Here is a 26,926-nt window from a genome sequence, read left to right as displayed (position 1 = left end):
ATATTTCATTTTATCCAACTCATTTCAGTTATCTATTAATTTTCTTAAACATTTTATATTTTTTCTTTGTAGTGTTAATGTTGTTGTAATAACACAAGAAAAAGCCTCTTTTTAGTAGACATACAAGTTTATAATTGTATTGATATATGACCGTGGACCGATGCTTTAAATAATTACTATCTGATACATCACGTTCTTATTGTTACTCATGAACCCTTTTAGGTCATGCTTTTCAAGGATAGAGTCTTAGCATGCTTTTCAATTTCATCATATAAAATGTATTAATTGACATGCCTTTCACAAAACATAAGAATATTACATTAGTATAATTGTGTCTTATCATTATGTTTATTTATTTATTTATTTATTTATTTATTGTTCGAATCAGTTTGTGCGTATTTTAATTATTCAAATTTATATTTTAATTATGAACTTTTTAATGAAAATAAATAGTATCTTTATAATCTTTTCTAGAAATTATTATCAAGATTTGTGGTGAAATGAATAAGATCCCTTCACCCTTAACTACAACTTTCAAATTTGTGTCTCGAGAATAAAAATTTTTGCCTAGTAGGGCTTGCTTCCCTTTAATAGTTCTTTAATATGAGTTATGTCGGGTCAATGAGTTTAGAATAATTATAAAAAATAGATAATTTTTGCAATTATTGTAAAAAAGGGTAAAAATCAAAAGCTCATTTCAAGTGGGAACTTTAAGTAATTAAAGAATACTTTTGGGGGGTAACCGAAAACATTTTATCTCCTCAGAACTCCAAAATGTAAAATTTACTCTCCACCCCTCGCCAATCTCCAATTCTGCATTTCTCACTTCTACTTTACACATCTACAAACCAAGTAACCAACGCGCAAATACAGACACTACAAAGTACAAACTGAGCTAGCTAGGGTTTCACTTTCCGAGCTTCCCCGCCACCTCCACCGTCTATGGCCGAAGTAATGGACGTTCCGGCGGACGGCTTAGAGCGCCGCCGTGACCGTGAACGAAGCAAAGAGAACAATTCCGTCGAAGATCCGCCGGCATCTTCTCCGCCTCCTCCTCCTCCGCCGCCGAGGCGTGGCCGCGACAGAGATTCACGGGAACGGAGAGACGACAGAGATTTTGATCGCCGAGGTGGTCGTGGGGACTATTACGACCGTAACCGGTCTCCTCCTCCACCTCTTCGAGAGCGGGAGTACAAACGTGGACGGCCTAGTCCTAGCCCTCCTCCTCCTCTTCCTCCTTATCGAGACCGCCGTGGTGGATATTCTCCTCCTCACCGCCGTTCGCCTCCGTTTCCACCTTATAAGCGCTCGCGTAGAGATGACTATGATGGCGGCCGCCGTGGAAGCCCTAGAGGTGGTTTCGGGCACGGTGATCGAAGGTAAGTCGTAAAGCTTTCTTACGTTTCATTTTCTCTGTTTATGCTCGTAAATCTTCTTTTAGATCTTCAATAATTAGTCAAATTAGCTAACTAATAGGAATTGTACCTAGTGGTTAATGAAGTAGGCAGAGAACTATGAGGTCTTAGTGGAGGCAAAAAAACACTATGTCTACCTAGGCCTTGCTGGACAAAACACAAAGTTGTTTGGTAACTGCAGTGGAATACTACCGTCATAAAGAAGGTTGGATTTGAGGTTTAGTTGTTGTTGCTGCTGTAGCTAAGTAGTAGGAATTACATTACATACATAAATAAGTGGAGACAGAGGTGGAACCAAATATTTTAACATGGGATTCGAAGAATGCAAACTTGCATTGTGAGTGAATAAACCTAACTATGTTGGGATTTTTTTGTTTGATAAGGTAACTATGTTGGGGATTTAACAATTCACATAAACAACAACAAACTCAGTGAAATTCCACAAGTGAGTTATGGGAGGGTACCCAGACCCTCTACCTTATGAGGGTAGAGAGGCTGCTTCAGGCAGACCCTGAGCCCAGGAACATAAATGGGGGCAATAAACAAACAATAGCATCAACAAGGTAATAGGACAAAAAAAGCAATTGGCCATGTAATAACAAAGATCTAGGAATAGGAAAATACAAGAATAGTGCCAATATTACCGGTAAGAATGACACACCTTGTACCAACAAGGAACTAAGAATAGTAAAATAAGACTAGTACTAATACTGCTTAACAATTCACATATAAACCATATAAATGAAAATATTTGTTTTTACCCTATTTATATAGTGTGACTTTTCCACAAGGGGGATTCAGTTGAACAGAGCATATAATGAATTATGAGTTCAATCCATCTTGTTTAACAGAAAGACGGATACTCCTTGCTCATTATCATACAATCACATATTCACAAACTTTATGTGGGGCAATTGTTTTCATTTCCCATCTCTTCAAAAACCCGTAAAAATGCGCTAAAAATGGAAGAGCATTATCGGGGAGAACCCAAGTGAACTTCAACTTCCGTTACCCAAACTGTTAAAAAATAAAAATCATCTTTTTGTTTTTTCTTTTTCATTAGCTTTCCACGGGAGGTGTACAGTTTAGATGTATGCCAAAGTTTCAAACAAAAGGGAAATGAAATTTTGATCCGAATCCCATCTTTCGACCAATTTTTTAGAAATTCTGTTTATGATAATTGCACACCATTATAAGTACATTTAATATGCATTTCTCTATTTCAATTACTGCAAATCTTCAACAACACACTTCTATCTGCCATTGGGTATAGGGGCAGACCCAAATGATTCACCGCATTTCAAAGCTGAAAACAACAAATTTCTGGGATACAAAAAAGGAAAAGGTAGAAGGAACACTTACTAAAATTAATATGGTGATGCACATTGTTGGTTTCAGTGTGTTAGATTAGTGTATTTCAGCTGGAATTTGGTGGGATAGCATAACGATGCAATATAGTATACTTTCTAGGGCGTTGCTCATTTTTAATAAAAACTTGTAATAAAAATGTTTAAGTGCTGGCAAGGGTTGCGTAAGTTGGGTTTTTGCGGGTTTGCTAGTAGAACATAGATGTTATTATGTTAAGCTGGAAAGTTTAGCTTCTGTGTGGTTCCAGTTTTGATTGGTAGTATAATGTTCATATTATCTGTTGTTCAAACAACAGCAACTTCATCTTAATTACGTCAGGTTGGTTATATCAACCCTCTGTACCATTCCACTCTCTTTGGATCATTTCATTCAAACACTCGATAATGTGTTATTTATTTGAAGACTGACAGACCTTTTATTTAGTTTCACATGCACAGTTACATGTTTAAGATTGATTCATTTATGTCTGTCTGCCCTAGCGTACATGTTGAGGTGCCATCATTATGTATGTAAACGTGATTGGAGGATAGGGATATTAATACTGCTAACACAAAAAAAGATAGATAGAAATACTGTTAACAAGTCACTTATCGGTTATCACTAAGAACTTGCTTCAATTTGCAGCGTAGATCTTAATTTTCCAGAAAGTTCATGATTGGACTCTATTTGTGGATTCTCCTAACATTGTCATTGTTATTACAATTGAGGATGTCGTAATGCTGCATCTTTACATGGTTGCTTCCTCCCCCTTTTACCAAACTTTCATCGCTTTTGCCTGTGTTCAAGAATCTTTCTTTGGTCATAGTTGATATCATGTTTATTTTCTGTTGTATTTGGATGGCAAACAGCCATTTCTTATTCCCATGTGCTAATATGCAATTAGATTCAATAGTTTGTTTGATGCTGATTTTTGTAGTTGGATAAGCACCAAGTATGTAAACACTATAACTTTTCTTGTATTGAATGATGGATTTGTGGAATTTAATTGGCGGTGAAATAAGTGACTGAATCTTTATGATTGAATGTTGGATCATCAATAAGAGGAATAGAAGTAACTAAACAATGATATCACAATAGAAGGTGAAGAGTCCGATCTTTTAGTGAAATCAGAACTTTGCGTCTTTTGTTGGTCTTCACCCACCGGGACACCTTGGTTTGTGAACTTTGGTGGTAAACACTGGTCTTACTGCATGATCTAGAATGATTGGCAAACTTAACCAATGGTTGATCATTGAGCTTCTAAGGCCCAATGTATCATCCACAAGACGAGTGCTGCTAAAATGTGGATGTTAAGGTGAATGTGTGGGCATACAATATTTATCAAGAATTAGAAATAACCATATCTAACAGAAGGCACAAGTAGCCCAAAAAGAGAATAAAATGAGACAAGATCCACAGAGATGGGTTGTGCATGTTCTTTTAGACCTCCAAAAGCGCATGTCCTGAGGTGGGCCAATATGATGGTTGAAGGTGTCAAAAATGGACGCCGTAAACTAAAATCAAATTTAGAGAAGTTTCAAGAGATCTACTCAAATCAATGTGGACATAGCGAGTAACAACACACAATAGAAACAAAGGATCAATAAAGGGGATACCCACTAGTTGAAAGTTATGTTGTTAGAGGTGGGCGTTGTTATGTTCAGTTCATTTTTTCTAATTTCAGTTAGTTTGGTTCACGACTTCAAGCTTTTTAAAAATGGGCTTCTTTTGACAAAAAGGGCTTCCATGTTAATTTTTCGGGTGCTGCTTGTGGAATCACTATTTCTTCGGTGGAACTTTTCCTTATGTTGGGCCATTTCAAGCGGACGAACTGATTATAAGCGGCTATAGCAAGTTAATTGATTGATAAATTGAAGTGCCAAGAATACTAGGCCCTTCAGGATAATTCTTGTCCTTTATGCCTGAGGAACTTATGATTTTTCCTGCATTTCATATTTCATATTTCCTGTTGTCGATTTTCTTGCAAGTATTTTTATGATGGTGCTCTCAAAATCTTTTTGCTATTGCAGATTTGGTTATGACTATCAACCCGGTTATGAGCGTGAGATGGGGGGTAGACCTGGTTATCCTGATGAGAGGCGTCACGGACGATTCGCAGGCCGCTCGGCTGGTGGCTATCGAGGTGGTCCGTTTCATTAATATTTTACCCTCTTGGAGTATTGGCTTTCAGTGGGCGTGTTAAATGTGTAGCATTTATGCTATTAGAAGTTTATAAGTTTATTTTGACTAATATGTAGTTTAAAGCACGACTTATGTATATCCATTGCTTTATCGGGTAATTAGAAAATTATGATAAGTCAAACAAGTTATGTCTTGCCCTTTACTTTGTTATCTTAGAGTGTGTTTGACTGTTTGGGTTAGCCCAAAGCTCGTCAAACTAGCTTTTAAGCACTTTATTGGCTTATTTTTGTGCTTGGTAAACTCCAATAGTGCTTTTAAAGCAAAACAAGCTAAAACAAGCAAAAGCGGTAGTTAAACCTATTATCTCTTACATGTTTTTATAATTCCAAAGCACCCTTCTCTCACCAAAAGCCCAACCCTGCTTTCTTTCTTTTCCTTCTTCCCTCTCACATTGCTAGTTCCTTTCTGCCATAGCAGGTATTTTTCTTGGTCTGCAAATGGGTCTTTTGTAGACTACTTGGCTATAGACTGTACAACCTTAGCTAAATTGGTGATTTCCTTGATCCATAGTTTTTTAGAAATTCACATAATTTGATCAACCTTGAAGTTGTAGCTCAGTCATTTATTAAATGAAGTAAATAAAGGCATGCATAAGAGAACTTGTAGCCTTACTTTCGGTGTCAAGTGCAAAGCCTGGAAGAGAGAACCACCTTCCTTTATGGGTAAGTCGAGATAGAAAGTGCCTTAAGTACAACTATAAGACTATGAGATGGATCTAAACTATTAGGATTCAATGATTGCATGGGAAATTCTTTATGTCTAAAACGGAAAAATTGATATTGCATATTCGCAAGGGTTAACAGTGTAAATGTAGAGAATATGCGAAACCAAAGTGATAACTATTTGTTAATGATATTTGTGGGTAAGTCGAGATCGAAAGTGCCTTAAGTACAACTATAAGACTATGAGATGGATCTAAACTATTAGGATTCAATGATTGCATGGGAGATTCTTTATGTCTAAAACTGAAAAATTGATTTTGCATATTCGCAAGGGTTAACAGTGTAAATGTAGAGAATATGCGAAACCAAAGTGATAACTATGATATTTGTAATGTTGAACTTTTGATTTTCTATGAGTTTCTTTTGCACTATTTAAGTATGTCTTTAAATTTTTCTTACAAGCTTTAGTCAAATTATTAAATACTATTGTTTTTGTCCCAATTTATGTGCGGTGTTTGATTGGGCACGAAGCCACTGATTTTTTTCATCTTGTCTTTAGTCGAGGGTCTATCGAAAACAACCTTTCTGCCCTCTTAGGGTAGGGGTAAGATCTGTGTACACTACCCTCTCCCAGGCCCCACTTGTTGGAGCTCACTCTTTTGTTTTGGTTGTTGTTGTTTGACTGGGCACAAAGTTTAGTAAAGAACGAAAGATTTTTGAAACTTGTGGTCTAAAATGAGCCATAAATCTATGTCAGACTATAGATCATCTTATTAAGGTTAAAATGGGCATTTTAACGTTTAATTGTCACTAAATATAGAAAGATGTTATTCTTTTTTAGACTGACTAAAAAGTAAAGAGTGTCACATAAATTGGGATGGAGGGAGTGTAGGTTATTTACATAAATAACTTATGTTTGTTAATCCTTACGTTTATTAAATAATCTTATTTAATCAATTTATAACTTATGAATTGAGACACAAATTAATTTGTGGTTGAATTAATTTAAAATTAAAGATGCTGCAATTATACATATACGCTCATATTTTTATTAACAACTTTAAGGGCATTTCAGTCATTTTAATAAGAAAAGTATTTATCATCACTCTTTTACCAAATACATTAATGGCCTAGTTTCAGTTTCAACACTTTTATCTAAACAAGTAAATGCTTATTCATATATTTAGCTCCACCACTTAAAAAAGTGCTTTCAAACACTTGGTGCTAAAAAACTACTTAAATTCAAAATCAAACAGGCTCTTAGTTTAAATTCCCCTATAATCCACTGATGTCTCCAACAAACTTGAGGGAGAAAACATTAATAAAATTCTTTCAGTTACCTATCCCAAAAAAAAAAAAGAAAAAAACTTGAGGGAGAAATTTTTATATTTGAACCTTTTTGATATACTCTTTTTTAGGCAGTGTTGTGAAGAGCGTGATGCGAGGAAAAGCGACAACCCCCTTTTCGCTTAAAGCGAGAAGCAAAGCGTTCGCTTTTTTGAAGTGAAGCGGAATTGAAAAAAAAAAAAATTAAAATAAATATTGCATAGACAACACATGTAACTGCAAGCAAATGTTCAATACTTCAATATAAAAACTAAAGAGTAGCGTCAATTAAAGCACAAAAGAAAGGCAATAAGAACTAAGAATAAAGGATATAAAAATAAGAGGAAGGGCAGTATACTATTCCAGTAAAAAATGAGCAGCAGTTCAAACGAAAAAACAGTGCAAGAAAATGAAGAAGAAGAAGAAGAGGAGAAGAATGAGAAAGAAGAACTGGAGGGAAAAAATAATTCGCCAGCATTTCGCTGCTATTTGGACGCTGAAACAGCGAAAGAAAAAGGAGGAGGAGGAGGAGGAGGAGGAGGAGGAGGAAGAAATCACATACCTGGACCAAACTTAATGATCTTGAAGTTGAAAAGTGTAGAAAACTTGAACCCTAGTTGCCTCTTTCTTTCTCTATTGCTGCTGGTCGATATGTTTTAAAGAAAAAGAATATCTTTTTTAATTAAATAGGTTGGCAGCCCTTTAAAACAGAGAAGTGCACGCTTCTTACGCATCGCTTCGCATCGTTGCTTCTCACTTTTTAGTGGGAAGCGAGTGCTTTTGAATACCTGCTACGCTTCAGATAGCAGAATCGCTCGATGGGTCTCCTCGCTCTCGCTTTAAGCGAGGAAGCGCCCGCTTTTCACAACACTGCTTTTAGGTACATTGGTTAATGTGCATTCAGTTTTTCGTTCTAAGATTTTAAGCCAGTAATATTATTCATGATCAAGTTATTTGTTCCAAAATTTTGTGGCATTTGGCATTTCTAGGGATTGACTTTTGACCTATATTTTTTTGCTAGACTGGGGGAAAGGCCGGGGAGGATTTGCAGATACTTTCGGCACAGGGAGCAGTCAAAGGTACGAGTTTGTGTCATTAAGCATTTCTTTTTCCGATAGTCTCGTTTGTGCCTTTATAGCTCCTTGCAACTTCTATAATCGCAAATGAGCAACTTTTTTCCCACATAACTTCCATCTAGTTAACTAAGTCCCAGACATTCCATAGTGGGTGTTTAGTTTGCAGTAGCGAGCTCAGCTGCATGGAGAATGCTATTCTCACTTGAGTGAAATTGTTTGCTCCATGTTGTCTTTGTCATGTCACATTTTGCTCACTAGACTTTTTGCTCTGGTTTTTATTTGGGCATCAATAAAGTAACAAGAAAATTGTGTTTCTTGAGACTTGGGGTATCTTTTGCTTGTCTGCTTAGATGGAAAAGGAAAAGTTAAATAATAGGAATGTGGGTGGTTACAACTTATAAAAGGCTACCCCCGCCTTCCCCGGCCGCGCGTGAAAAAAAAAAGGAACCCATTTTGGAGGCCTGTAGTTTTTCCAGCAAAACACAGTTTGTAAATGTGGTCCTCTCCTTCATTAAATGCTGGAGGATCAGCTCTCGGCACTTTCTTTCCTTTTCCATTCAACTAAATAGTACCTTTATGCATCAGAGTGTGAGGCTTAAGAAGGATTTTGTGATTTTTTTTTAGTTGAATTGTTATATGAAAATGATATTGCACTTGTATTGTTTCATCAGTTTTTCTTGAAAACATCAAAGCATTTGGTTTGAATAATTGATGCACTCTTTTGAATGTCACAGAGAGGGATTGAAGTCTTATAAGCAATTCATTCAGGAGCTTGAAGATGATATTTTGCCAGCTGAAGCTGAGCGCAGGTCAGAATGGCAAAGTCTTGTTCTTTAGATGTTTCAGCTAAGCTTAATTTTTTGGCCTCTGGTATAACTTGCAGGTTTTTTGATTTGAGTATATTTTTTCTCGTGTATATGTAAATGTGTCACTGTAAAATAATTGAGCTATTTCTCCTTGTATGCAGGTACCAAGAATACAAGTGTGGGTATATAGAAGCACAAAAAAGAGCTTATTTTAATGCACATAAAAATGAAGAATGGTACACTTCCAGCTCACCTAGCTTCCCCTGCTATCTCTACTTGCTGCAGTTCTCTAATAGAAGTTTTTTGTCCATGCAGGTTGAAGGACAAATACCATCCTACAAACTTAATTTCTGTTATTGAAAGGTAAGCTTTGATGCCATTGTATAGAATTTTTGTTGGGAGAGCTTTGGAGATGCTCTTGTTTGTTACTTGGACTAACTGCTTTTATACCTTTCACCTATTGTTCTAACCAAGTGTATAATTCTGGTCCTATTAATCTCTTCCTTTCTGTCTTAATGTCATGTAGGAGGAATGAGCTCGCAAGGAAATTGGCGAAGGATTTCCTACTTGATTTGCAGAGTGGAACTGTAGACATGTAAGATCTGTTGTTCTTTGTATATCGATGTGCATGATGAAATAATGTACTGCTAACTGAAGTGATTCTTTGCACAAAATAGAGGTCCTGGTGTTACACCTGCTTCTGCAAACAAGTCAGGACAGTCAAGTGACCCAAATTCCGACGAAGAAGCCGATGAAGGTGGGAAACGGAGGCGGCATGGAAGGGGACCCACTAAAGAAACTGATTTACTTTCAGTTGCTCCAAAGGCTCACCAAGTTAGTTCTGATCCCAGAAGAGTCCAGATTGATGTTGAACAAGCACAGGCACTTGTAAGGAAGCTTGACTCGGAGAAAGGAATAGAGGATAACATATTATCTCGATCTGATAATGATAGGGGAAGCAGAGACAAGTCGCATGGTTCCTCTGGCCCTGTTATTATCATAAGGGGCTTAACTTCAGTAAAAGGTCTCGAGGGAACTGAGCTGCTTGATACGCTTCTAACCTATCTGTGGCGCATTCACGGGGTTGATTATTATGGCACAACAGAGACAAATGAAGCTAAGGGTCTTCGGCACGTTAGAATGGATGGCGGCAAGACTTCTGATGCAACAAGCAGTGGAGCAGAATGGGAAACAAAACTAGATTCGCATTGGCAAGACAGGCTGAAAGGTCAGGATCCTTTGGAGCTAATGGCTGCAAAAGAAAAAATTGATGCAGCTGCTGCTGAAGCCTTAGATCCCTATGTACGTAAGATTAGGGATGAGAAGTATGGCTGGAAATATGGTTGTGGAGCCAAGGGTTGTACAAAGCTCTTCCATGCTGCCGAATTTGTCCATAAACATTTAAAGTTGAAACACCCTGATCTGGCAGTGGATGTTACGACTAAAGTACGTGAAGATTTGTACTTCCAGAACTATATGAAGTAAGTGCAGTACACAGTAGTATCTTATTTTTTAACCTTCTTTATTTTTAGTCACAAGGCTAAAGGCTTAAATGATCTCAGTGATGAAAATGCTCCTGGTGGGACTCCTGTAATGCTGCCATCTATGCCGGTAAAGCATCCATGTCTCCTTTCTTTATTTTATTCACCATTTCGTGTGTTTCTTACTTTGCATACAAGTGTTTGAACCTCTTTAATTCTCTACTCCAGGCTTCTTCTCATACTTTTTTCTTATATGTGACTTAAGTAATGCTGTGGTGTCCAGCTATTATGTCTTGTGAATTTTGCTGCTTTTTTCTTCTTTAATCTTCATGTTCAAGAATCTCAGAAAAACAAGCTGGAAGGTGTTGTCATGGTAATTTTGTGGTCGATTGGTTTCCAGACAAATTATACATAGACTGTAATAGAGGATTTTAGTGCGGTGAATAATAACTGCTGGCTTAGGTGTAGTGTCATTAGATGTTTGGTTAATGGTATTAAAAGATATATATGGTGTATAGTCTGAGTGGCTGCTTTATTTGAGTTAGATACAGATTTTTCTCTAGTAATACCTTTGTCCCAAATAGAGTGTAGTGTGTATGGAGGATTTATATAGCTCACTCCAACTAGTCTGAGATTGAGGTGTAGTTTATTTGTTTATTGCCCATTATCTTATGCAATAATATAAATAGCATAATACAATAAAGAGCTTAGTCAGATGTGTCATTATCAAATTTTTTATTAGCTTACATAAAGAACAAAAACATTTTAAAATGAAGTATAATAACTTCACAAGATAAATGAATTATAAATGTTGCATTCCTCTTCTAAGCACATGAAAATAATTTTCGAAAACCTTCTTGTAATTTAAATAATGCCATAAAACGCTACTAGAAGAAACAAATGAGAGACAACAAGAGATGGCTAAAATTCCATTAATAACACGAAGGATGCTGTTGTAAATTTCCAAATGCCTGATTATTAAATTGTAATTTGATACCGGGATTATTTTCATTTACAGGAGTAACAAAATGACCCCTTTGAACTTGTCCAAGAGACGAAGAACTTTTAGATTGGAATCCGCAACCTTCTATTTAGGCGTAGCTAATGATTTAAGCATTTTTCTACATGATAGATATTGTGATACTGGATATTTTATGTCACAACTGATAGTCTTCTAGAAACTTGTTATAGAATTGCTAGGCTGGAATCTATGATCCTCTATTTACATAAAAAGCTAGTAAATATAGCCTTTTTTCTAAATTATATCTAAGCTTTTCAACATTCTTCAGTTCTCTAGTGTCCTGATGGAAAAGAGCATGGAACTGAAATCAAAGTTCTAAATTTAGCGTATCAAAACTATTGGAAACATATACTGATTGTTGTCCCCAGGGCTTTGGTTCAATGGTAAAGGTAGTACAATAGAAAGGGTGTTAGGCGCACCTCATGAGTTGAACCAGGTCTGGAATTTAAGTGGAGAAGGGCAGAGAAATGGGCTCATTTACCACTGAGTTTCGAAGCTAGAAACAACGGATTCCTCGGTTATTGGGAAAACCATATACTGATTGCCCTGGTGGTTTGGACAAGTGTGCATCAGTACCTCATAGTATTTTAAAATCACTGATAAAATTTCTAACAATTGTGAAGTAAATGTTTGTTTTGTCCTTGTGTCATAAGAGTGTGCAAAGAGTTGTTTGGATGCAAAAAATCCCATCACACATCATCCCAGCCAGAAAATTGATGATTGCATGTTTGAATCCTAAATATTGCCTCCACATGATGGCAGTTAGAGATGTTTACATGAATGGTTTAACCTGAGTAATTCGGTCTCTGACGTCTTTATTGCTGCGATAAATTCATACCAGCTAGATTGTTCTTTTTGTTGTTAGCACCTGTATTATAATGCTAAGTTCCGCTATTTGTCATCTGTGTTTCAATGCTGTTTATCTTCTTTTTTGTATTCTTGCTTATGTGATCTTGGCGCATTGTCCTGAAGGAGCTAGTCCATTTTTATATGTTGATTCGATAAGGAAACATTGTGATCTCATGTATGACTCAGTCCTCTTTTTATCATATTTTTCAATCTGTAATGATTTTAACAGCATGTGGATAATATGCAGATAGAGAAGCCACTAAGGCGCCGGCCTGGGCTAGATGGCCGACTGAAGGATGACAGAGGGAGCCGTAGAGATCGTGATGGTCGAGCTAATGGTGGTGAAAGGTTTGATTTGTCTGACAACCCGAAATCTGGGGATTTTCAATCTAATAATGATGGTGCCAGTGGGGGAAATCCTGATGAAGAAATGTTTGATACTTTTGGTGGACAAGGGATTCCAGTTGCTCCTTTCCCTTCAGATATGGCTCCTCCGCCAGTGTTGATGCCTGTTCCTGGTGCTGGGTAACTTAAAATGATTCTCCCACTTGTTATATTTTCAAAACTAGGTCTCTGCTAAGACTAGTGTATTGCTATTGAATTTTTGATTATGCATTTTCACTGCAAGTGCAGTCCTCTTGGGCCTTTTATTCCTGCGCCTCCTGATGTTGCAATGCGGATGATGCGAGAACAAGGAGGCCCTGGTCCTTTTGAAGGTGGTAGAAATGGGATGTCTGGGCCTGCAATAAGTGGGGGGGGCCCGATAATTGCTTTACCTCCTGCATTTCGACAGGATCCTCGTCGTTTGCGAAGGTATTTTGTGCCTTGAAGTATTTTCAGATTGACTAATGAAGAAACTAATAGTTACCATTATTCAAATGTCCCATCTCACTAAAATCTGTAAAATCTAGTCAATTGTGAATTTGGCACTGTGTTTGTACAGCTTCAGGGAAATTGGTTTCTATCTGGCGAGAAGACACAATATGGTTATTCCAAGTGTTGCTATTGTATTTTGATGACTTGTAGAGCACGCCAATAAAATCTAGATAATGGCTCTTTGGATAGGTTTGATGTAAGATTACAATATAGGCTTTGCATTGTCTTGTTTGGTGTCTAGACGCACTAAAAACAACCAGGAAATAGAAGGGCTGAGTTATAGGTTGTGTGAGTAAGGGCTTGGATTAGCTTATATTATAAATGGCTCCTGGAAAGTGGGTAGTGTATTGTGCTAAAAAATATAATGGTTGCGGGCTTCATCCGCATTGATACAATGTTTTGTTCCAACTCCAGCATATTGGTAGGTACTAACCATTCTAAATTTGTGGGGTGGCTCAGATTCTACTTTTTGATGTTTTCTATATTGATTATCTCCTATTTTCTTGGTTACATAACGTTCTGAGACAATGATGTATAATTTAACGCTTTTAGCTGTCTGCCCCTTACTCTCTAGAACTTCCCGTGCATGTTTTACGCCTTGTGATGTCTGTTACCCCGAATAAGATTTCTTCTTAAATTTTCATTTTGGTATGTGGTTTTAACTTATTTGATATGTTTTTTTGGTAATCTAGAATCTGGTTATGTAGTATATTTATTTGCATGTGTTTTCTAAGTTAATCTTTGTATCTACTTTTAAAATATGAAAAATTAATTTTTTTTGATACAATGTACACTGCTGGGTTCTGCAAAGGATGCATCGTATAATTGGGCCTTTAGAGGATGAAAACAAAGATGCTGAGTGTGGGATGTTGCTCCATGGACCATTAACACTTATGTAGGTAGTACGGAGGGAAAGAAATATGAGATTTTCTTGAATCTAATGAGCTTCTGTTTTTTTTCTGATCAAGCAAAGTGTAATTTTATTGATTAAGGGAAAATGTGAGGTTCCTATTTGTATAGAAGATTGGGTGTCTTTGCAGAGAATCATATGTTTCTGTAGATTCTCTGTTTTGTGTGCACCTCTTGTATACGGGAGCTTTACCATTATCAGTAAGATTATACTTTACTTGATTAAAGAAAAAGAGAAGAATTCCATGATACTTAGACTGCAAGATACTTATGCTACGACTTGGAGCTACTGCCTCGTTTATGCACTACTTTGAAAAAGCAATTCTTGTGACTACTGACTACTAGACATGAGGGCACATGTTCAAGATAAATCGGTGTAAGCTGGTTCTTCTGTGTCTGTAGAATAGGTTGAAGTGGAATTTTGATCATGGGTTCCATGTTGAGAAGAATAAAAAGACAGAAAAAAAAGACAGGTGGAGTCCAGTTTGTGTAAATTTTCACCTCTTCTGCTTATGTTCTCAAGGCAAGATTCGGAATCAAGAAAACTTATTTGCTGCTCAAGTAGATGGAGGAATGCTATAACTACCAAAGCTGAGTTATTTCTGGAAATTCTCGGAAGCTGTTTTCTTACCTCCTGATCTGCTAGCTCTATTTTTCTTTGAGTTGTGATTGGATACCTTTTCCCCAAAAAAGTAACTACGCAAAATGAATATGCCCAAGTAGCAGTGTGTCATGCATCATGCATTTAGTTGTCATGTGTTATGTAATATAACTACCTGCATCTCCTGTTAAGAATGCATAGGACATCACTCCTACAATGTTTTTAAAATGCATCTGTCTGTTTCTGTGTAATATATGGGATATTTTGTGGACGTTGATGAATAGGAAGTCGAGTTAGATATACAAGGATTTACAAATAGCAGCATTTTGTTGGTGTTACATACGCTGGAGGCATCTGAATCTACCTTCAGGATTGGAGGAAAAAGAGCAATAGTGCATAGAGCTATGTTGCTCGAGCAGCTAATGGTTATCCTGTTATATCTTGGTAGTAGTAGTTTTGTTTTTGAATAAAAGTGTGACTGACCTGAATACATGTTATGCCATTTCGTGATTTAATTTGTAATAATCAGTCACTATACTTGCTTTCTTTGGAAAGAAAACTATCCATACTTTATTAATCTATACTGACCTACATCTCAACAATTTCGCAGCTATCAAGATCTTGATGCACCTGAGGATGAAGTTACTGTAATAGACTACAGGAGTTTGTAGAGTAGACATGGAGAATGGAGTAATATTTCTTCAAGTGGGTAGAAGGCAACCTGCATTGATGCACATACAACTGCGTTGATGTCGAAGCAAGAGCGGGTACTTGACCGTCTTGAAGTTATGAGGAACCAACTGCATCGACATACATAGTTGGTCTTTTAGTTGAAAGAAAACATGGTGGGGGCTGGATTTTATTAGATATTCTTGGTGCAGTAGTACTTGCTAGCTATTTCCAGGTTCTGCATCAGCGTTTAAGCTCGCAGAATTTCCAATTTTTTTCTCCTCCCCACTTGATGTGTGGTGAATTTAGGAACTTTGCTGATAAGAACTTGAAATGAGAGAATTACAAATTACTAGATATTGTAAAATATATTTTGTGACTAGAGTTGTCAGTTGTGCCTTCGGGGACGTCCAACAAAACTGGGACTAGAGTTGTCAGTATGTTTTTGGTGTTTGCATAAACTTAAATCGAAGAAAACCATGTAGCTGTTGAGATTTCTGATAACGTGGAGCAGTTACCTTGATTGTGAATGCTCTTAGGATCTAGTGTTTCTTTTATTTTTCATAGCCAATTATTTGTTACGATCTGGTGTTTCTTATTTTTTTTTCCATCGCTGCTGCAACTTTGCTTTCCTTGAGCGGAAGGTATATCAAAAACTGCCTTTCTACCTTCACAAAGTAGGGGTAAGATCTGCGTATATACTCTCTCTCCAGGCTCGCTCATGGGATTATATTGGTGCGTATATACTATCTCCCTAGACTCACTCGTGGGATTATATTGGGTGGTTTGTTGTTGTTGATCTTCCCAAAGCAGAAAAATGTATGTCCAATTTATAAGGGATTTATGAATGCGGAGTTATCAGATTTATTTGGTACATAACTTAGCAGAGTTAGGTGATATTTTCTCATTTCTTTTGGTGGATAGAGTTATTCGGTATTTGTATTGGTAGAAGGTGGCGGGTATCTGATAGGATAGTGGATAGTGAGGTGCGCAATTGCTCACTCCGTCAAGGTTTATTTGTTCACTATTAAGTTGGCATACCCCTTAAGAAATAATAAATAATATGAGAATTTTACTATATCATTCCTAATTATTATAATTGGAAAACTAACTTTGACTATTATAAATTTAAAATGTTGGGAAATGATAAAGGGTAAAATAGGTATAAGATGGTAAATTTTCATTGGTTTTCCAATTTAGACAAGTAAAAGTGGATATATTTTTTTTTGGCAAGTAATTAATTTTATTACCAAAAACTGGTCAGTACTAACTCAAAGAAAGAAGAAAAACAACACAATGGACAACCCCAGTTGTGCACTACATCAGTGACTCATGCACCACAATTTCTCATCCTACTCAATAGCATTTCCTATGTAGGATAGTGATTCAGTCTAATTGAATTCTTGTTCAACTTCTTGCACATGCAACACAATGTATCTGGTAATTCTCACTCATGGCAGAAGATGATTCAAGTCAGAGACAAGGCTGAACCTCACATTATTTGGCATATCAACTCTCGAAACTCAAGTATATGGTGGGATAATTGGACCGAAAAAGGACCTTTAGCTTCCTTATTTTCAAATGCCAACAAAAGCTCCAAAATCCTTATTAAAGATTTTATTCAAGATGGCAACTGGAATATCCAAAGGCTCAAAGATTTGTTTCCAGATGAGCTCATTCACCATATAGAAAATATCAACATTGGTAAGCATGATCTGCCTGGCCAAGCTTTTTGGGATCTTACTGATAATGGTAAATATTCTTACAAAACATCTTTACATCTGTTCAGAGACGCAAAGGAGAAAGATCGATTCCTTACAAAGGTATGACACTCTAGCATTCCTTTTAAAATTTCTTTCCTAACATGGAGATTGTGCTTATCTAAACTTCCTTTTGATGATATTATCCTTGATTTTGGTAAGAACATTATCTCTAATTGTAACTGCTGCAATAACCCAAAAAAAGAGACTATGCAACATGTTTTTGTTGAGAGTGATGCAGCTAGGTATATCTGGAAAGCTATAGGATCCCCTCTGGGAATCATTCCTATGCAATTGCCAATTAGAGGATTAATAAATCATTGGTGGCTACAGAAATCTAAGAATGCTCTTCACAAATTTGCTCTCCAAATCATCCCTATTATAATATGTTGGGAGATGTGGAAGAGTAGATGTTCTTGCAAATATGGTGATGAAAAGAGGTTCAACTACTACAAGATGAAGCAACAGATCTACTGGAATACTCAAGCTGCAATCAATAGAGCTTTCCCAAAATGCAAGCTAACATTGCCTTGGGTCAACTTTTGTGACAACATGATGAAACTTCAACCTATTCCTAAGGCTATCTCAGTATGCTGGAATAAACCTAAACATGGAGTCATTAAAGTAAATACCGATGGAAGCTTTATTCATTGTAATGGAAAAGCGGGATTGGAAGGAGTGGTGAGAAACGACCAAGGAGATCTCATTATGGCCTTCTCAATTCCTTCAAGATGCAGCAACAATAACATGTCAGAGGCTCAAGCTGCTATGTTTGACATTAATTGGTGTGTACAAAATGGGTTCTCAGACTTCACAATTAAATTGGACTCAATGCTGGTGATGAATATGCTGAAGGAGGGTGATACCAACAACTATAGGTTGAAGAAGATCATAAAAGATACTTCACATATAATGAACCAAGCCAATATTACCCCTGTGCATTGCTTCAGGGAGGCAAATGAAGTAGCAGACTCTTTAGCAAAATTGGCGACTACTAACTCTGAAGCCAAAGTATACCTTTCTTTCCAACAACTCCCAAAAGGAACTAAAGGTTCTTTTGTGCTTGACAAACACCTGATGCCTACTGTTAGGCTTAAGTATGACAAAGGAAATTTTTTTGTTAGCTAAGTAGTAAATGTCTTGTACTTTAATAGAGGCGCAAACTAATGTAACAACCTCTGTTGGATGTATATCAGTGTGTTGTAATCCTTGGAGGTAAGGCTCACATCCCCCTCCTATCTTTTGGAAATAAATACCCCCCAGGAAGCCTGGGAAATTCTATATAAAAAAAAAAAACTTCTTGCACATGCTTAAGTTTTCTTGGATTATCAATTTAATAATTGTACTAGTTGTTCTGCTCTTGTTCTGAAATACCACCAGGTTTCTTTCTCGCCAAACAAACTAGACAGTTGCTGCCATGGTCAACCTGTAGATAGTAGCACCTGAATTCTTCCCTTTGTAGTGCCTGTCAAACCAGTCCAATTCATCAGTCCAGTTGATAGCCTTCCTTGTAACCTCCTGCCATTGTAGTAACTTATCCCATATATATGCAGAAACAATACATTTGAAAATAAATGATCAATACTTTCCTGTTCTACCCTACATAGAGGGCAACTCTGATCAACCACCATCCCCTACTAAGCTAATCTGTCTCTTGTGTATAATCAGAGGCGGATCCAGGATTTAAATCTTATGGGTTCAACTTTCAAGATTTTTAGCATTGAACCCATTATATTTTTAAAGTTATGGGTTCATATCTACTATTTTTGTAATTTTAATGAATTTTTACATATAAATTTCTACTCCGCGTCGAAAGTTATGGGTTCAATTGAACCCGTCGGTTCAACACTACATTCGCCCCCGTGTATAATCTGCCATGTGCCACTAAATTCACAATGAATAGCCATTTAAGATAACCTGGATTATTACAGATGAGTCTTCTCCATGCAACTTTTGTGTACTAGCCAAGCAATTGTAGATAAATCTTCTTGGTGGAGAAAGAATCACATGAAAGGAGATTTTCTTTAGTCATTCAACTTCTTCAATGTAGAGTTTGGCTTTGAATACCTTCTGTATCATCCAACAGGCTTGTTTAGGTATTTTATCCCACATTGACTCCCCTTTCCCATAATACATATGAATCCACTTTACCTAAAGGATATCTTTCTTTTTACTTAACGTCCAGAGCAATTTGCACAATGCTGCTTTATTCCACAGGTGTATGTTCAAGAGATTCATCCCACCTGCAACTTTAGGCATACAAATCTTTTCCCAGGCTAATAAGGCTTTTTTTCTTCAATTTCTTCAATTTCAATCCTACTACAGTTGCACATCTCTATAACAACATACTTATATAACAACACTTCACTATAAAAGCCAAGCTTTTCCGTAACCAATTTTCATGTTATAATATATGTTTTCTATAACAACATTTCGCTGTAACATCCAAACATATTCGGAACAAACGAGGTTGTTACAGAGAGGTTTGACTGTATACTATACACATGGTTATTTGTCCATGTAAATGTTCTTCCTACTGCTTTCATCTCCATCAGACCAGCATGCTGCAAGAACCTGCTATAATCACTATATATTTTTAGTATTGTGGGCAAGTAAACTTGGACGGAGTGAGTATATGACATGCGTCTTTTAATAAGATTTATAAGTTTTTCAACCGAAACCAAATTGGCGAGAACTTCAAAGGTCAACATACTGGTTAGAAAAATGAAGTGAATGAAAGCAATGGTTAGATAATCCAGTGGCGGAGCCAGAATTTTCATCAAGGGGTATCAAAAAATAAATAATTAGTTACATCGAAAAGTCGAAGGGAGTTAACGTATAATATATATACATAAAATATAAAAAATTATCTAGTAATATAATGTAATTTTCATCTGCCAAGCCTTGGTTCAATGTCGCTCCGCCACTGAGATAACCGATGAAAACACAAAACGGGCAACTTCTAGGTTTGTATTTAATGTATACGAATTAGAGCCATAAAAAGAAGTTTCAGATCAGAAATAAATTTACACGTTTCTTCTACATTTCCTTTTTAATATTGAGCACAACAAGCGTTCGATTTAGCATGATGTTTACCCTGAAAAATGAATAACAATTAAATTTTTACGTGATTTTAAAACAAACAATAAATTGTGTTAGATTAAACAGATAAATGACGTGATAAATTGTTTAACCAATGAAGAGGAGTGATCTCGGACTTAGTAACAGCTTAATGGAATGCCTGCCTTCGAATCGGGGCTCACGTTACTGATGATTTAATGAACAAAAATGAGAACTTTGAATAACAGAGAAAATAAGAGTATATTGATTTGATGTGCGTCTTACAATGTCCCTAATGAATAATCAGACCCCCTTTATACAGTATGAGAGTTTTACTCTAAGTACAATTCCATAAAAGGTAAAACTCTTCTGTTTAACTAATCACCGGTTCTCTGGTCATGCTCTCTGAGGCTTTTAGGGTTCGAACCGGAACTGGGGGTCATGACCCCGATACTCCCGAGGGCGGGTGTTTTGCCCGGACCCCGGATCAAAGGGATCCTTGCCTTTACGTTTCTTGCTCTGTTCACTTCATCGGAAACCGAGGCGTCCCACGGGCTCGGTTTCACCCGTATACACATGATTAGTCCATTTTTTGAAATCCTTAGACATATAGATCTTATATTGGTTTCAACTTGGCCATTCTTGTAAGAAAAGATGAATAAAAGATAATAACAACTTGACCTTCTTGTGCAATATTATCTCATCATTCCTCGCGTTTAAGTTTTTTTCTTGTGGTTTTCCACCTGGTGTATGTTACTCATATTGCCCCACTAAATTTGGTTTTGTGTTTGGTTAAATATTGATCACAAATAAAGTGAAACTAGGAAAGTAAAAGGTATCAATTGGAATATAGAAGAGAGAAACCATAAGTTTTTAGATCTAAACCTTTTAGTAAAGTTTTTGTAGTTAGCCTTTTATATATAAAACTGTCTGGAGAATTATCCAACTCTTTTCCTTTTTATATGATTTTTCCCTGTCATTTTTTGGGTAAAAGTGAGCATAGAAAAGGCACATTATATAGATGTCTTCTAGTAGAAAAGATAAAGAAACAAAACTCAAGGCTAATATAAAAATTGGTGGGAAAGGAAAACAAAGGGATAACCTCAAGTCAAGAAGAAAATGGACAACACAAGTTCAATAGAAGCACATATATAAATTTCCTCTGTATACAAAATTATTGCAGATAATAACAACTCTGAACTTTTAGCTGCTACTTGACTCCTCTTCCTCTGTATTAGCTTCAGCTTTTTCTGGTTCAGATGGAGTTTCCATCTTCTCAAGCTTTGCTACCCGGAATATCGCCAAATTGGTGTCCCCTAAATGAGAAAGTCGACACATTTGATACACGAGTTTAACTTTTATACACTGACAGTATAAAAGAATTTTTAAACAATCAAGTCACCTAAAAGATAATTACAAGTAACAGTTCGTAATAAATAAAATTAGTAACCTAGAAAAATAAGGAAAGTAACTTGCTACAATACGTTAAATACACTGATCGCGTAAAAGTTCTTTATAATGTAAGTTACTTAACTTATGATATCCCAACTTCCCCTAGATAGTCTCAAAATTCTTTTTTTCCTTTTGTCCTTTTTCTTCCCTTTTTACTTATATAATGGATTTCTAATGTTTCTCATATCATCAAAGACGAGGGTGCATCAAATACTCCATTTGGTTAATGCTACATACATACTCCATATCCACACAAGAGATTGGCCATTGACATATGTTCTCCTTTCAACAAGCTCACGTGGTCTAATGTCGGTCATGATGGAGGGCAGATAAAAGAGAAGGATTTACAGGCTTCTAACATGACAAGCTTCCGAAAAAGAGGTGCGTATGACGCTTTGAACAAATTCGACATGAGAAAGTGAGAGAAAAGTGAAGTGTTATATAAGACAGAGCACAAGTTCACAGAGTATGTCGATGCGGCATAGCCCAGCGAACAAATCAATGAGATCCGTTGGACCCAGTGTTGTGAAAAGCGGTCACTTCCTCGCTTAAAGCAAGAAGCGAAGCGAGGTGATCCATCGAGCGCTTCTGCTATCTGAAGCGTAGCATGTATTCAAAAGCGCTCGCTTCCCACTAAAAAGCGAGAAGCGAGGATGCGAAGCGATGCGTAAGAAGTGTGCGCTTCTCTGTTTTAAATGGCTGCCCACCTATTTAATTAAAAAGGATGTTCTTTTTTAAAACATATCGACCAGCAACAACAGAGAAAGAAAGAGGCGATTAGGGTTCAAGTTTTCTACACTTTCCAGGTATGTGATTTCATTGTTTAGCGTCCAAATAGCAGCGAAATGCTGGCGAATTTTTTTTTTCCCTTCAGTTCTTCTTTCTCATTCTTCTCCTCTTCTTCTTCTTCTTCTTCATTTTCTTGCACTGTTTTTTCGTTTGAAATGCTGCCCATTTTTTACTGGAATGGTGTACTGCCCTTCCTCTTATTTTTATATCCTTTATTTTTAGTTCTTATTAGTTGATGAAGAAGAAGTTGAAGAAGATGACGAGCAATATAATAATGATAGTAGAATACAAGAATTTGACAATCTTGTCGAAGAATAGGATGCTCATTTTGTGCTTTAATTGATGCTACTCTTTAGTTTTTACATTGAAGTATTGAATGTTGTCTATGCAGTATTTATTTTAATTTTTTTTTTTAAATTCTGCTTCGCTTCAAAAAAGCGAGCGCTTCGCTTCTCGCTTCTCGCTTTAAGAGAAAAGAGGGTTGTCGCTTTTCCTCGCTTCACGCTCTTCACAACACTGGCTGGACCAAAGCGGACTATACAAACCTAATTAAGGCGGGTCATATCTTGTGGACTCTGGACTAATTAACCATATTCCCTGATTTAATTATACACGGACGAAATTATAACAACGGTTTAAAGGGGAAGGAAAGCAGGATACAACAACCACCAATGTATTCCTACAAGTAGGGTCTGGGGAGGGTAGGATGTGCACAACCTTACCCCTACCCTAGAACGGCAGAGAGACTGTTTCCGATAGATCCTCAGCAAAGGAAAATAAGATACAGAAAGTAAAATTAGGACTGAAGCTTTACCAAATGTCAAGAGACTTCCAGGTGATGCAGCAGCAGCCACACCAGGTCTGAGCCTCTTCTCTCCGATGAACGTGCCATTCGTGCTGTCTAAATCTGTAACTACGAGATACTCTTCCATGCTTTGTAGCAGAGCATGTACAGCAGATACTGTTTGTACATTAACAGATATTCAGCTGCAGAAACTAAAACTTTTTTTTTTGGCAAACCAACTTTATACCTTGACTAAGTTTATATTACATCGACAATGCAAAACTTGCTTACACTGTCAGTGTATGTAAGTAAAATCCTTCCCTTAAATTACTCAAAAAGAGGAAAGACGAAGCATTTCAGTTGAGTTTAACTTCTATAAATTAACAATGTCGAAACAATTATATCATCAACTCATCTAAAAAGATAACTAAAGGTAATTAATAATAAGTGGAACTAGTTACTTGAAAAGTAGGTCGGCAACCCTTTTCAACAGGTTAAATTACATAGAGTAAACATTACTTACACGGTCAATTTCTATAAGTAAAATTATTTCGGAAAACTGCTTTCATTACCTGTAGGCACCGGAATGACCATATCTGCCTTCTCAGCAAGACGTCCGACAGTAACTGCACCCTAAACCATGTTGCAGAATTTGCAATTAACATACATGGCACACGTACGTTAAATGGTGAATCCAATGTCGCAAAAAGAATTGTACATCATAATACTTACAGAAGGTATTTCAAGAGAGCCTGGCTTTGCAGTTGGAGAACCGATGTGTCTTGCGTCTCCATCACCTTTTTCCAGCATTGATGTATTCAAAAATTGATAGTAAATCAAAAGTTCTAAACTAAAGGGTACATGAATAGATGATAAGATCACAAAAAATGCTTAAAGCTCCTGTTGTCGTTAACCATATCTAGAGATTACTATACTCTGCAGCTTATAACACAATTCATTATGAAAGAAGAAAGCAAGTAACACAAATTCAGGTCCTTGCTTTAAAGCATCAACTAGGAACAGTACATACAACATGTGGTTCAGGGGCGTACGCAAGATTTTTTATAAGCGCCATCGATATTTATAGAAGAACGAAGAATAAATAACTTTAATTATCACATTTCTACATAAGAAATGGCGTTAGTGCATTGATTTTGTTGAGTCTTAAGTTAGAAGAGGTTCTGAGTCCAATTCTACTTACCTATAGTTTTTAACAAGAGGCTCTCTCAAATATATGCCAAAAATATTTTCTACTTGAAGTTCGAATCTACGGCCTCTTACAACAAAATAAGGCACTTAACCAGCGTACTAGACGATGATCTGTGTCTAAGTGGTGACATTTTCTCTTGTTATTATTTCCCACAGTAATAATACTTATGTTTAGTAAAATTTTCCGACGAAGCGGTGTCGCGTGACACTGCTTCGTTCAACGTGCGTCCGCCTCTGATGTGGTTCACAATGATGAAGTCAAGGACAAAGGAAACAACAAACTACAAGGGAAAATAGTGATTTTAGTCTCTTGAGTTGTTACCTTGGTTTGATCCCTACATATTTTTTAACTGAGCATATTTACCCTTAAATTAAAGAGTTTAACTTGTATGCGCTCCCGTATAATTTTTTGCACCATCATGTTAAAATGACCTACAACGACATATAATTCTCTATAATAAGCCTACTTGTAAATATCAATATGGAGAATAAAGAAAATGACCAGCTATAACATGCACTCACAGCGTAAAAAGCAATGCATTATCAGTGTATATAAGTTAAATTCTTAATTTAAAAAGTGTAAGAGTTTGGTCTCTAAAGTTTTCCTTATTTTACTTTATAATGGTAGTGTCGGACCGGCTTATGCACATCATTTCTTCGGATACTTGCTACTTCTTACAAGCATAGGTATGAATAATTCTGTCCACCAAAATTTAGGCATATAAGAAAAAATCACCTAACTTTTTTTTCTCTATTGGGGTTTATTATTTTCCCTTTTCTTTATTCAAGTATTAGTTCTTGCAATATGTTAGGGGTTCGAGCCATGAAATCAGAGTAGGTTGCCTACGTCGCATTCTCTTGGAGTGCGGCCCTTCGCTAATGAATGCAGGATGCTTTATGCACCGGGTTGCCTTTTTTTTATAGTTCTTGCAAATTTGATCCCCTTAATTGTTTCCCATTCTACAATTCAGCACTAGCTCATGATCATAAACTTCTATAGCTAGCCCGGTGCACAAAATATTCCTCGTTCGTGTAGGATTCAGGGAAGGGCCACTCGAACCCGTGACCTATATAGGTATATATGTCACGCAGAGAACTTTACCGTTACTCCAAGACTATCCTTCCCAAAAAAAAAAAACTACTACCACATACCTATAAATTCAAGAAGCCATGTAACAGAAACATTAGTTGAATTGCTCTCCGCCACAGAAGCATGGATAGCTCCAAATTGTCTCAGTTGTTTTCTTGCATTGCATTTTAGCTTTCTGGGTATGCAATTAAATCCAAGAATATTAATGGAATTGGAAGAACAAACATTAACTCTAGATGGGAACAGAGATGGTAGTTTTGGAAGATTAGCATAGGAAAGAGACTGTGAAGTTGTAGTTAATTCCATCTTTTTCTTTTATGGATTTTCTTGGTTTTTGGTTCACTATTTTATGAGTTATATATGACCTGTGGATAAAATTGCTTTAGAGCAAAAATGTGGTTGAGGATTTGGCTTATATGAAATGCTGTCACAAATATTTTGGATAACAAAATTCTTGGGTTCCAAAGTGTCAAGTAATACTACTTTATTTTTTGGATTTATCTTTTATATAATCGGTATAATTTAAAGTTTTACTACTCTCTCAATTTCAATTTATGTAACATAATTTTAAGTCGCCATGAAATTCAAAAAAGATATGAAAGAGTTTTTGAAAATTGTGTTCATAAATATGCTATAACTTTTAAAACTGTTAGAAACTTGTAGTACCATATATTTTTTTAAAGCTATAAAAACTTCTGAGGGTAAAATGAAAAGTTTTAACTTAAAGTATTTGAAAATGGGTGGATAAAAATTTGCACAGCCTGTCACCCAAAGGGATTGGTCGTGGTAGAATATCCCCGTTTTGACTGGTCTTAACAAAATATCTATGCTTTTGACTTGAACACTATAGTTATTTAATCTTTGAAAGTTGAAATTCTTGTTTGGTAGTGAAAATAGAAGTTAATGACCGATTATTGATTAAATTATTTTGGATGTTGATAAGTTGTACTTAAATTTTTAGTTTAACACAGATTTTGGTGATTTACGTAAAAAAAAAAAAAAAAAAAAAACTCAAACCTCCATTATCAGACTTTAGAAAGTGTTGAAGAAGATAAATGAGTCTTTTTGATTTGGTATTATTTGACTAATTGGTAATTAGGGATTGCTTGCGTTAGTATTTGGGAGCTTTGTTTCATATTTGAGATCATTTGGAGCAGATTTGTGATGGTTTAATCGAAATTAGTTGCAAATTCGAAGAATACTTTGTTAAAACAACTCACAAAAAGTATGTCAATCGGATAGATTTAGATGAACAACTTAACAAATATGTAGAGTGAATATAGCATCAACTCTACCAATTTGGTAGAGAAACTCTGAAGAGAAAAAGTATGACAATCGGGTAGACTTCGATGAACAACTTAACAAATATGTAGAGTGAATATAACATCAACTCTACCAATAAGATATAGGAATTCTGAAGAGAAAAAGTATGACAATCAGATAACTTCGATGAACAACTTAATTCGGTAGAGAATGTTATTAAATCTGTATTGCTGTAATAAACAATTAAACTTTCTGAAATATATAAACAAAAAAGAAAGT

General features: G+C 36.2%; 2 protein-coding genes across 3 annotated transcripts; one reads left to right on the top strand and one right to left on the bottom strand.

Moving 5' to 3' along the window:
* The first annotated feature begins 795 nt into the window (after positions 1 to 795).
* LOC104100940 (serrate RNA effector molecule) lies at positions 796 to 15,770 on the top strand. 2 transcript variants are annotated; one of them, XM_009608310.4, is made up of 12 exons: positions 796 to 1,379; positions 4,793 to 4,905; positions 7,974 to 8,031; positions 8,763 to 8,837; positions 8,996 to 9,070; positions 9,150 to 9,197; positions 9,361 to 9,429; positions 9,512 to 10,315; positions 10,397 to 10,445; positions 12,433 to 12,710; positions 12,819 to 12,998; positions 15,182 to 15,770. In XM_009608310.4, exons 1-12 carry the CDS (start codon positions 943 to 945, stop codon positions 15,240 to 15,242), a joined length of 2,247 nt encoding a protein of 748 aa, XP_009606605.1. In that variant the 5' UTR covers positions 796 to 942; the 3' UTR covers positions 15,243 to 15,770. The 2 variants fall into 2 exon arrangements, with proteins under 2 accessions (XP_009606605.1, XP_009606604.1); XM_009608309.4 differs by having other exon boundaries at positions 4,793 to 4,908.
* Positions 15,771 to 21,101: 5,331 nt separating this feature from the next.
* Positions 21,102 to 25,831, bottom strand: LOC104100939 (uncharacterized). The gene is made up of 5 exons (XM_009608308.4): positions 25,447 to 25,831; positions 23,818 to 23,882; positions 23,658 to 23,718; positions 23,116 to 23,262; positions 21,102 to 21,376 (listed from the first exon to the last, which is right to left on the bottom strand). The coding sequence occupies exons 1-5, from the start codon at positions 25,688 to 25,690 to the stop codon at positions 21,264 to 21,266; spliced, it is 630 nt and encodes a 209-aa protein (XP_009606603.1). The 5' UTR covers positions 25,691 to 25,831; the 3' UTR covers positions 21,102 to 21,263.
* Between the last annotated feature and the right edge of the window lie 1,095 nt (positions 25,832 to 26,926).

This window comes from Nicotiana tomentosiformis, chromosome 1, assembly GCF_000390325.3.
Source record: "Nicotiana tomentosiformis chromosome 1, ASM39032v3, whole genome shotgun sequence".
Lineage (NCBI taxonomy): Eukaryota > Viridiplantae > Streptophyta > Magnoliopsida > Solanales > Solanaceae > Nicotiana > Nicotiana tomentosiformis.
This window is presented reverse-complemented; position numbering and strand designations above follow the sequence as displayed.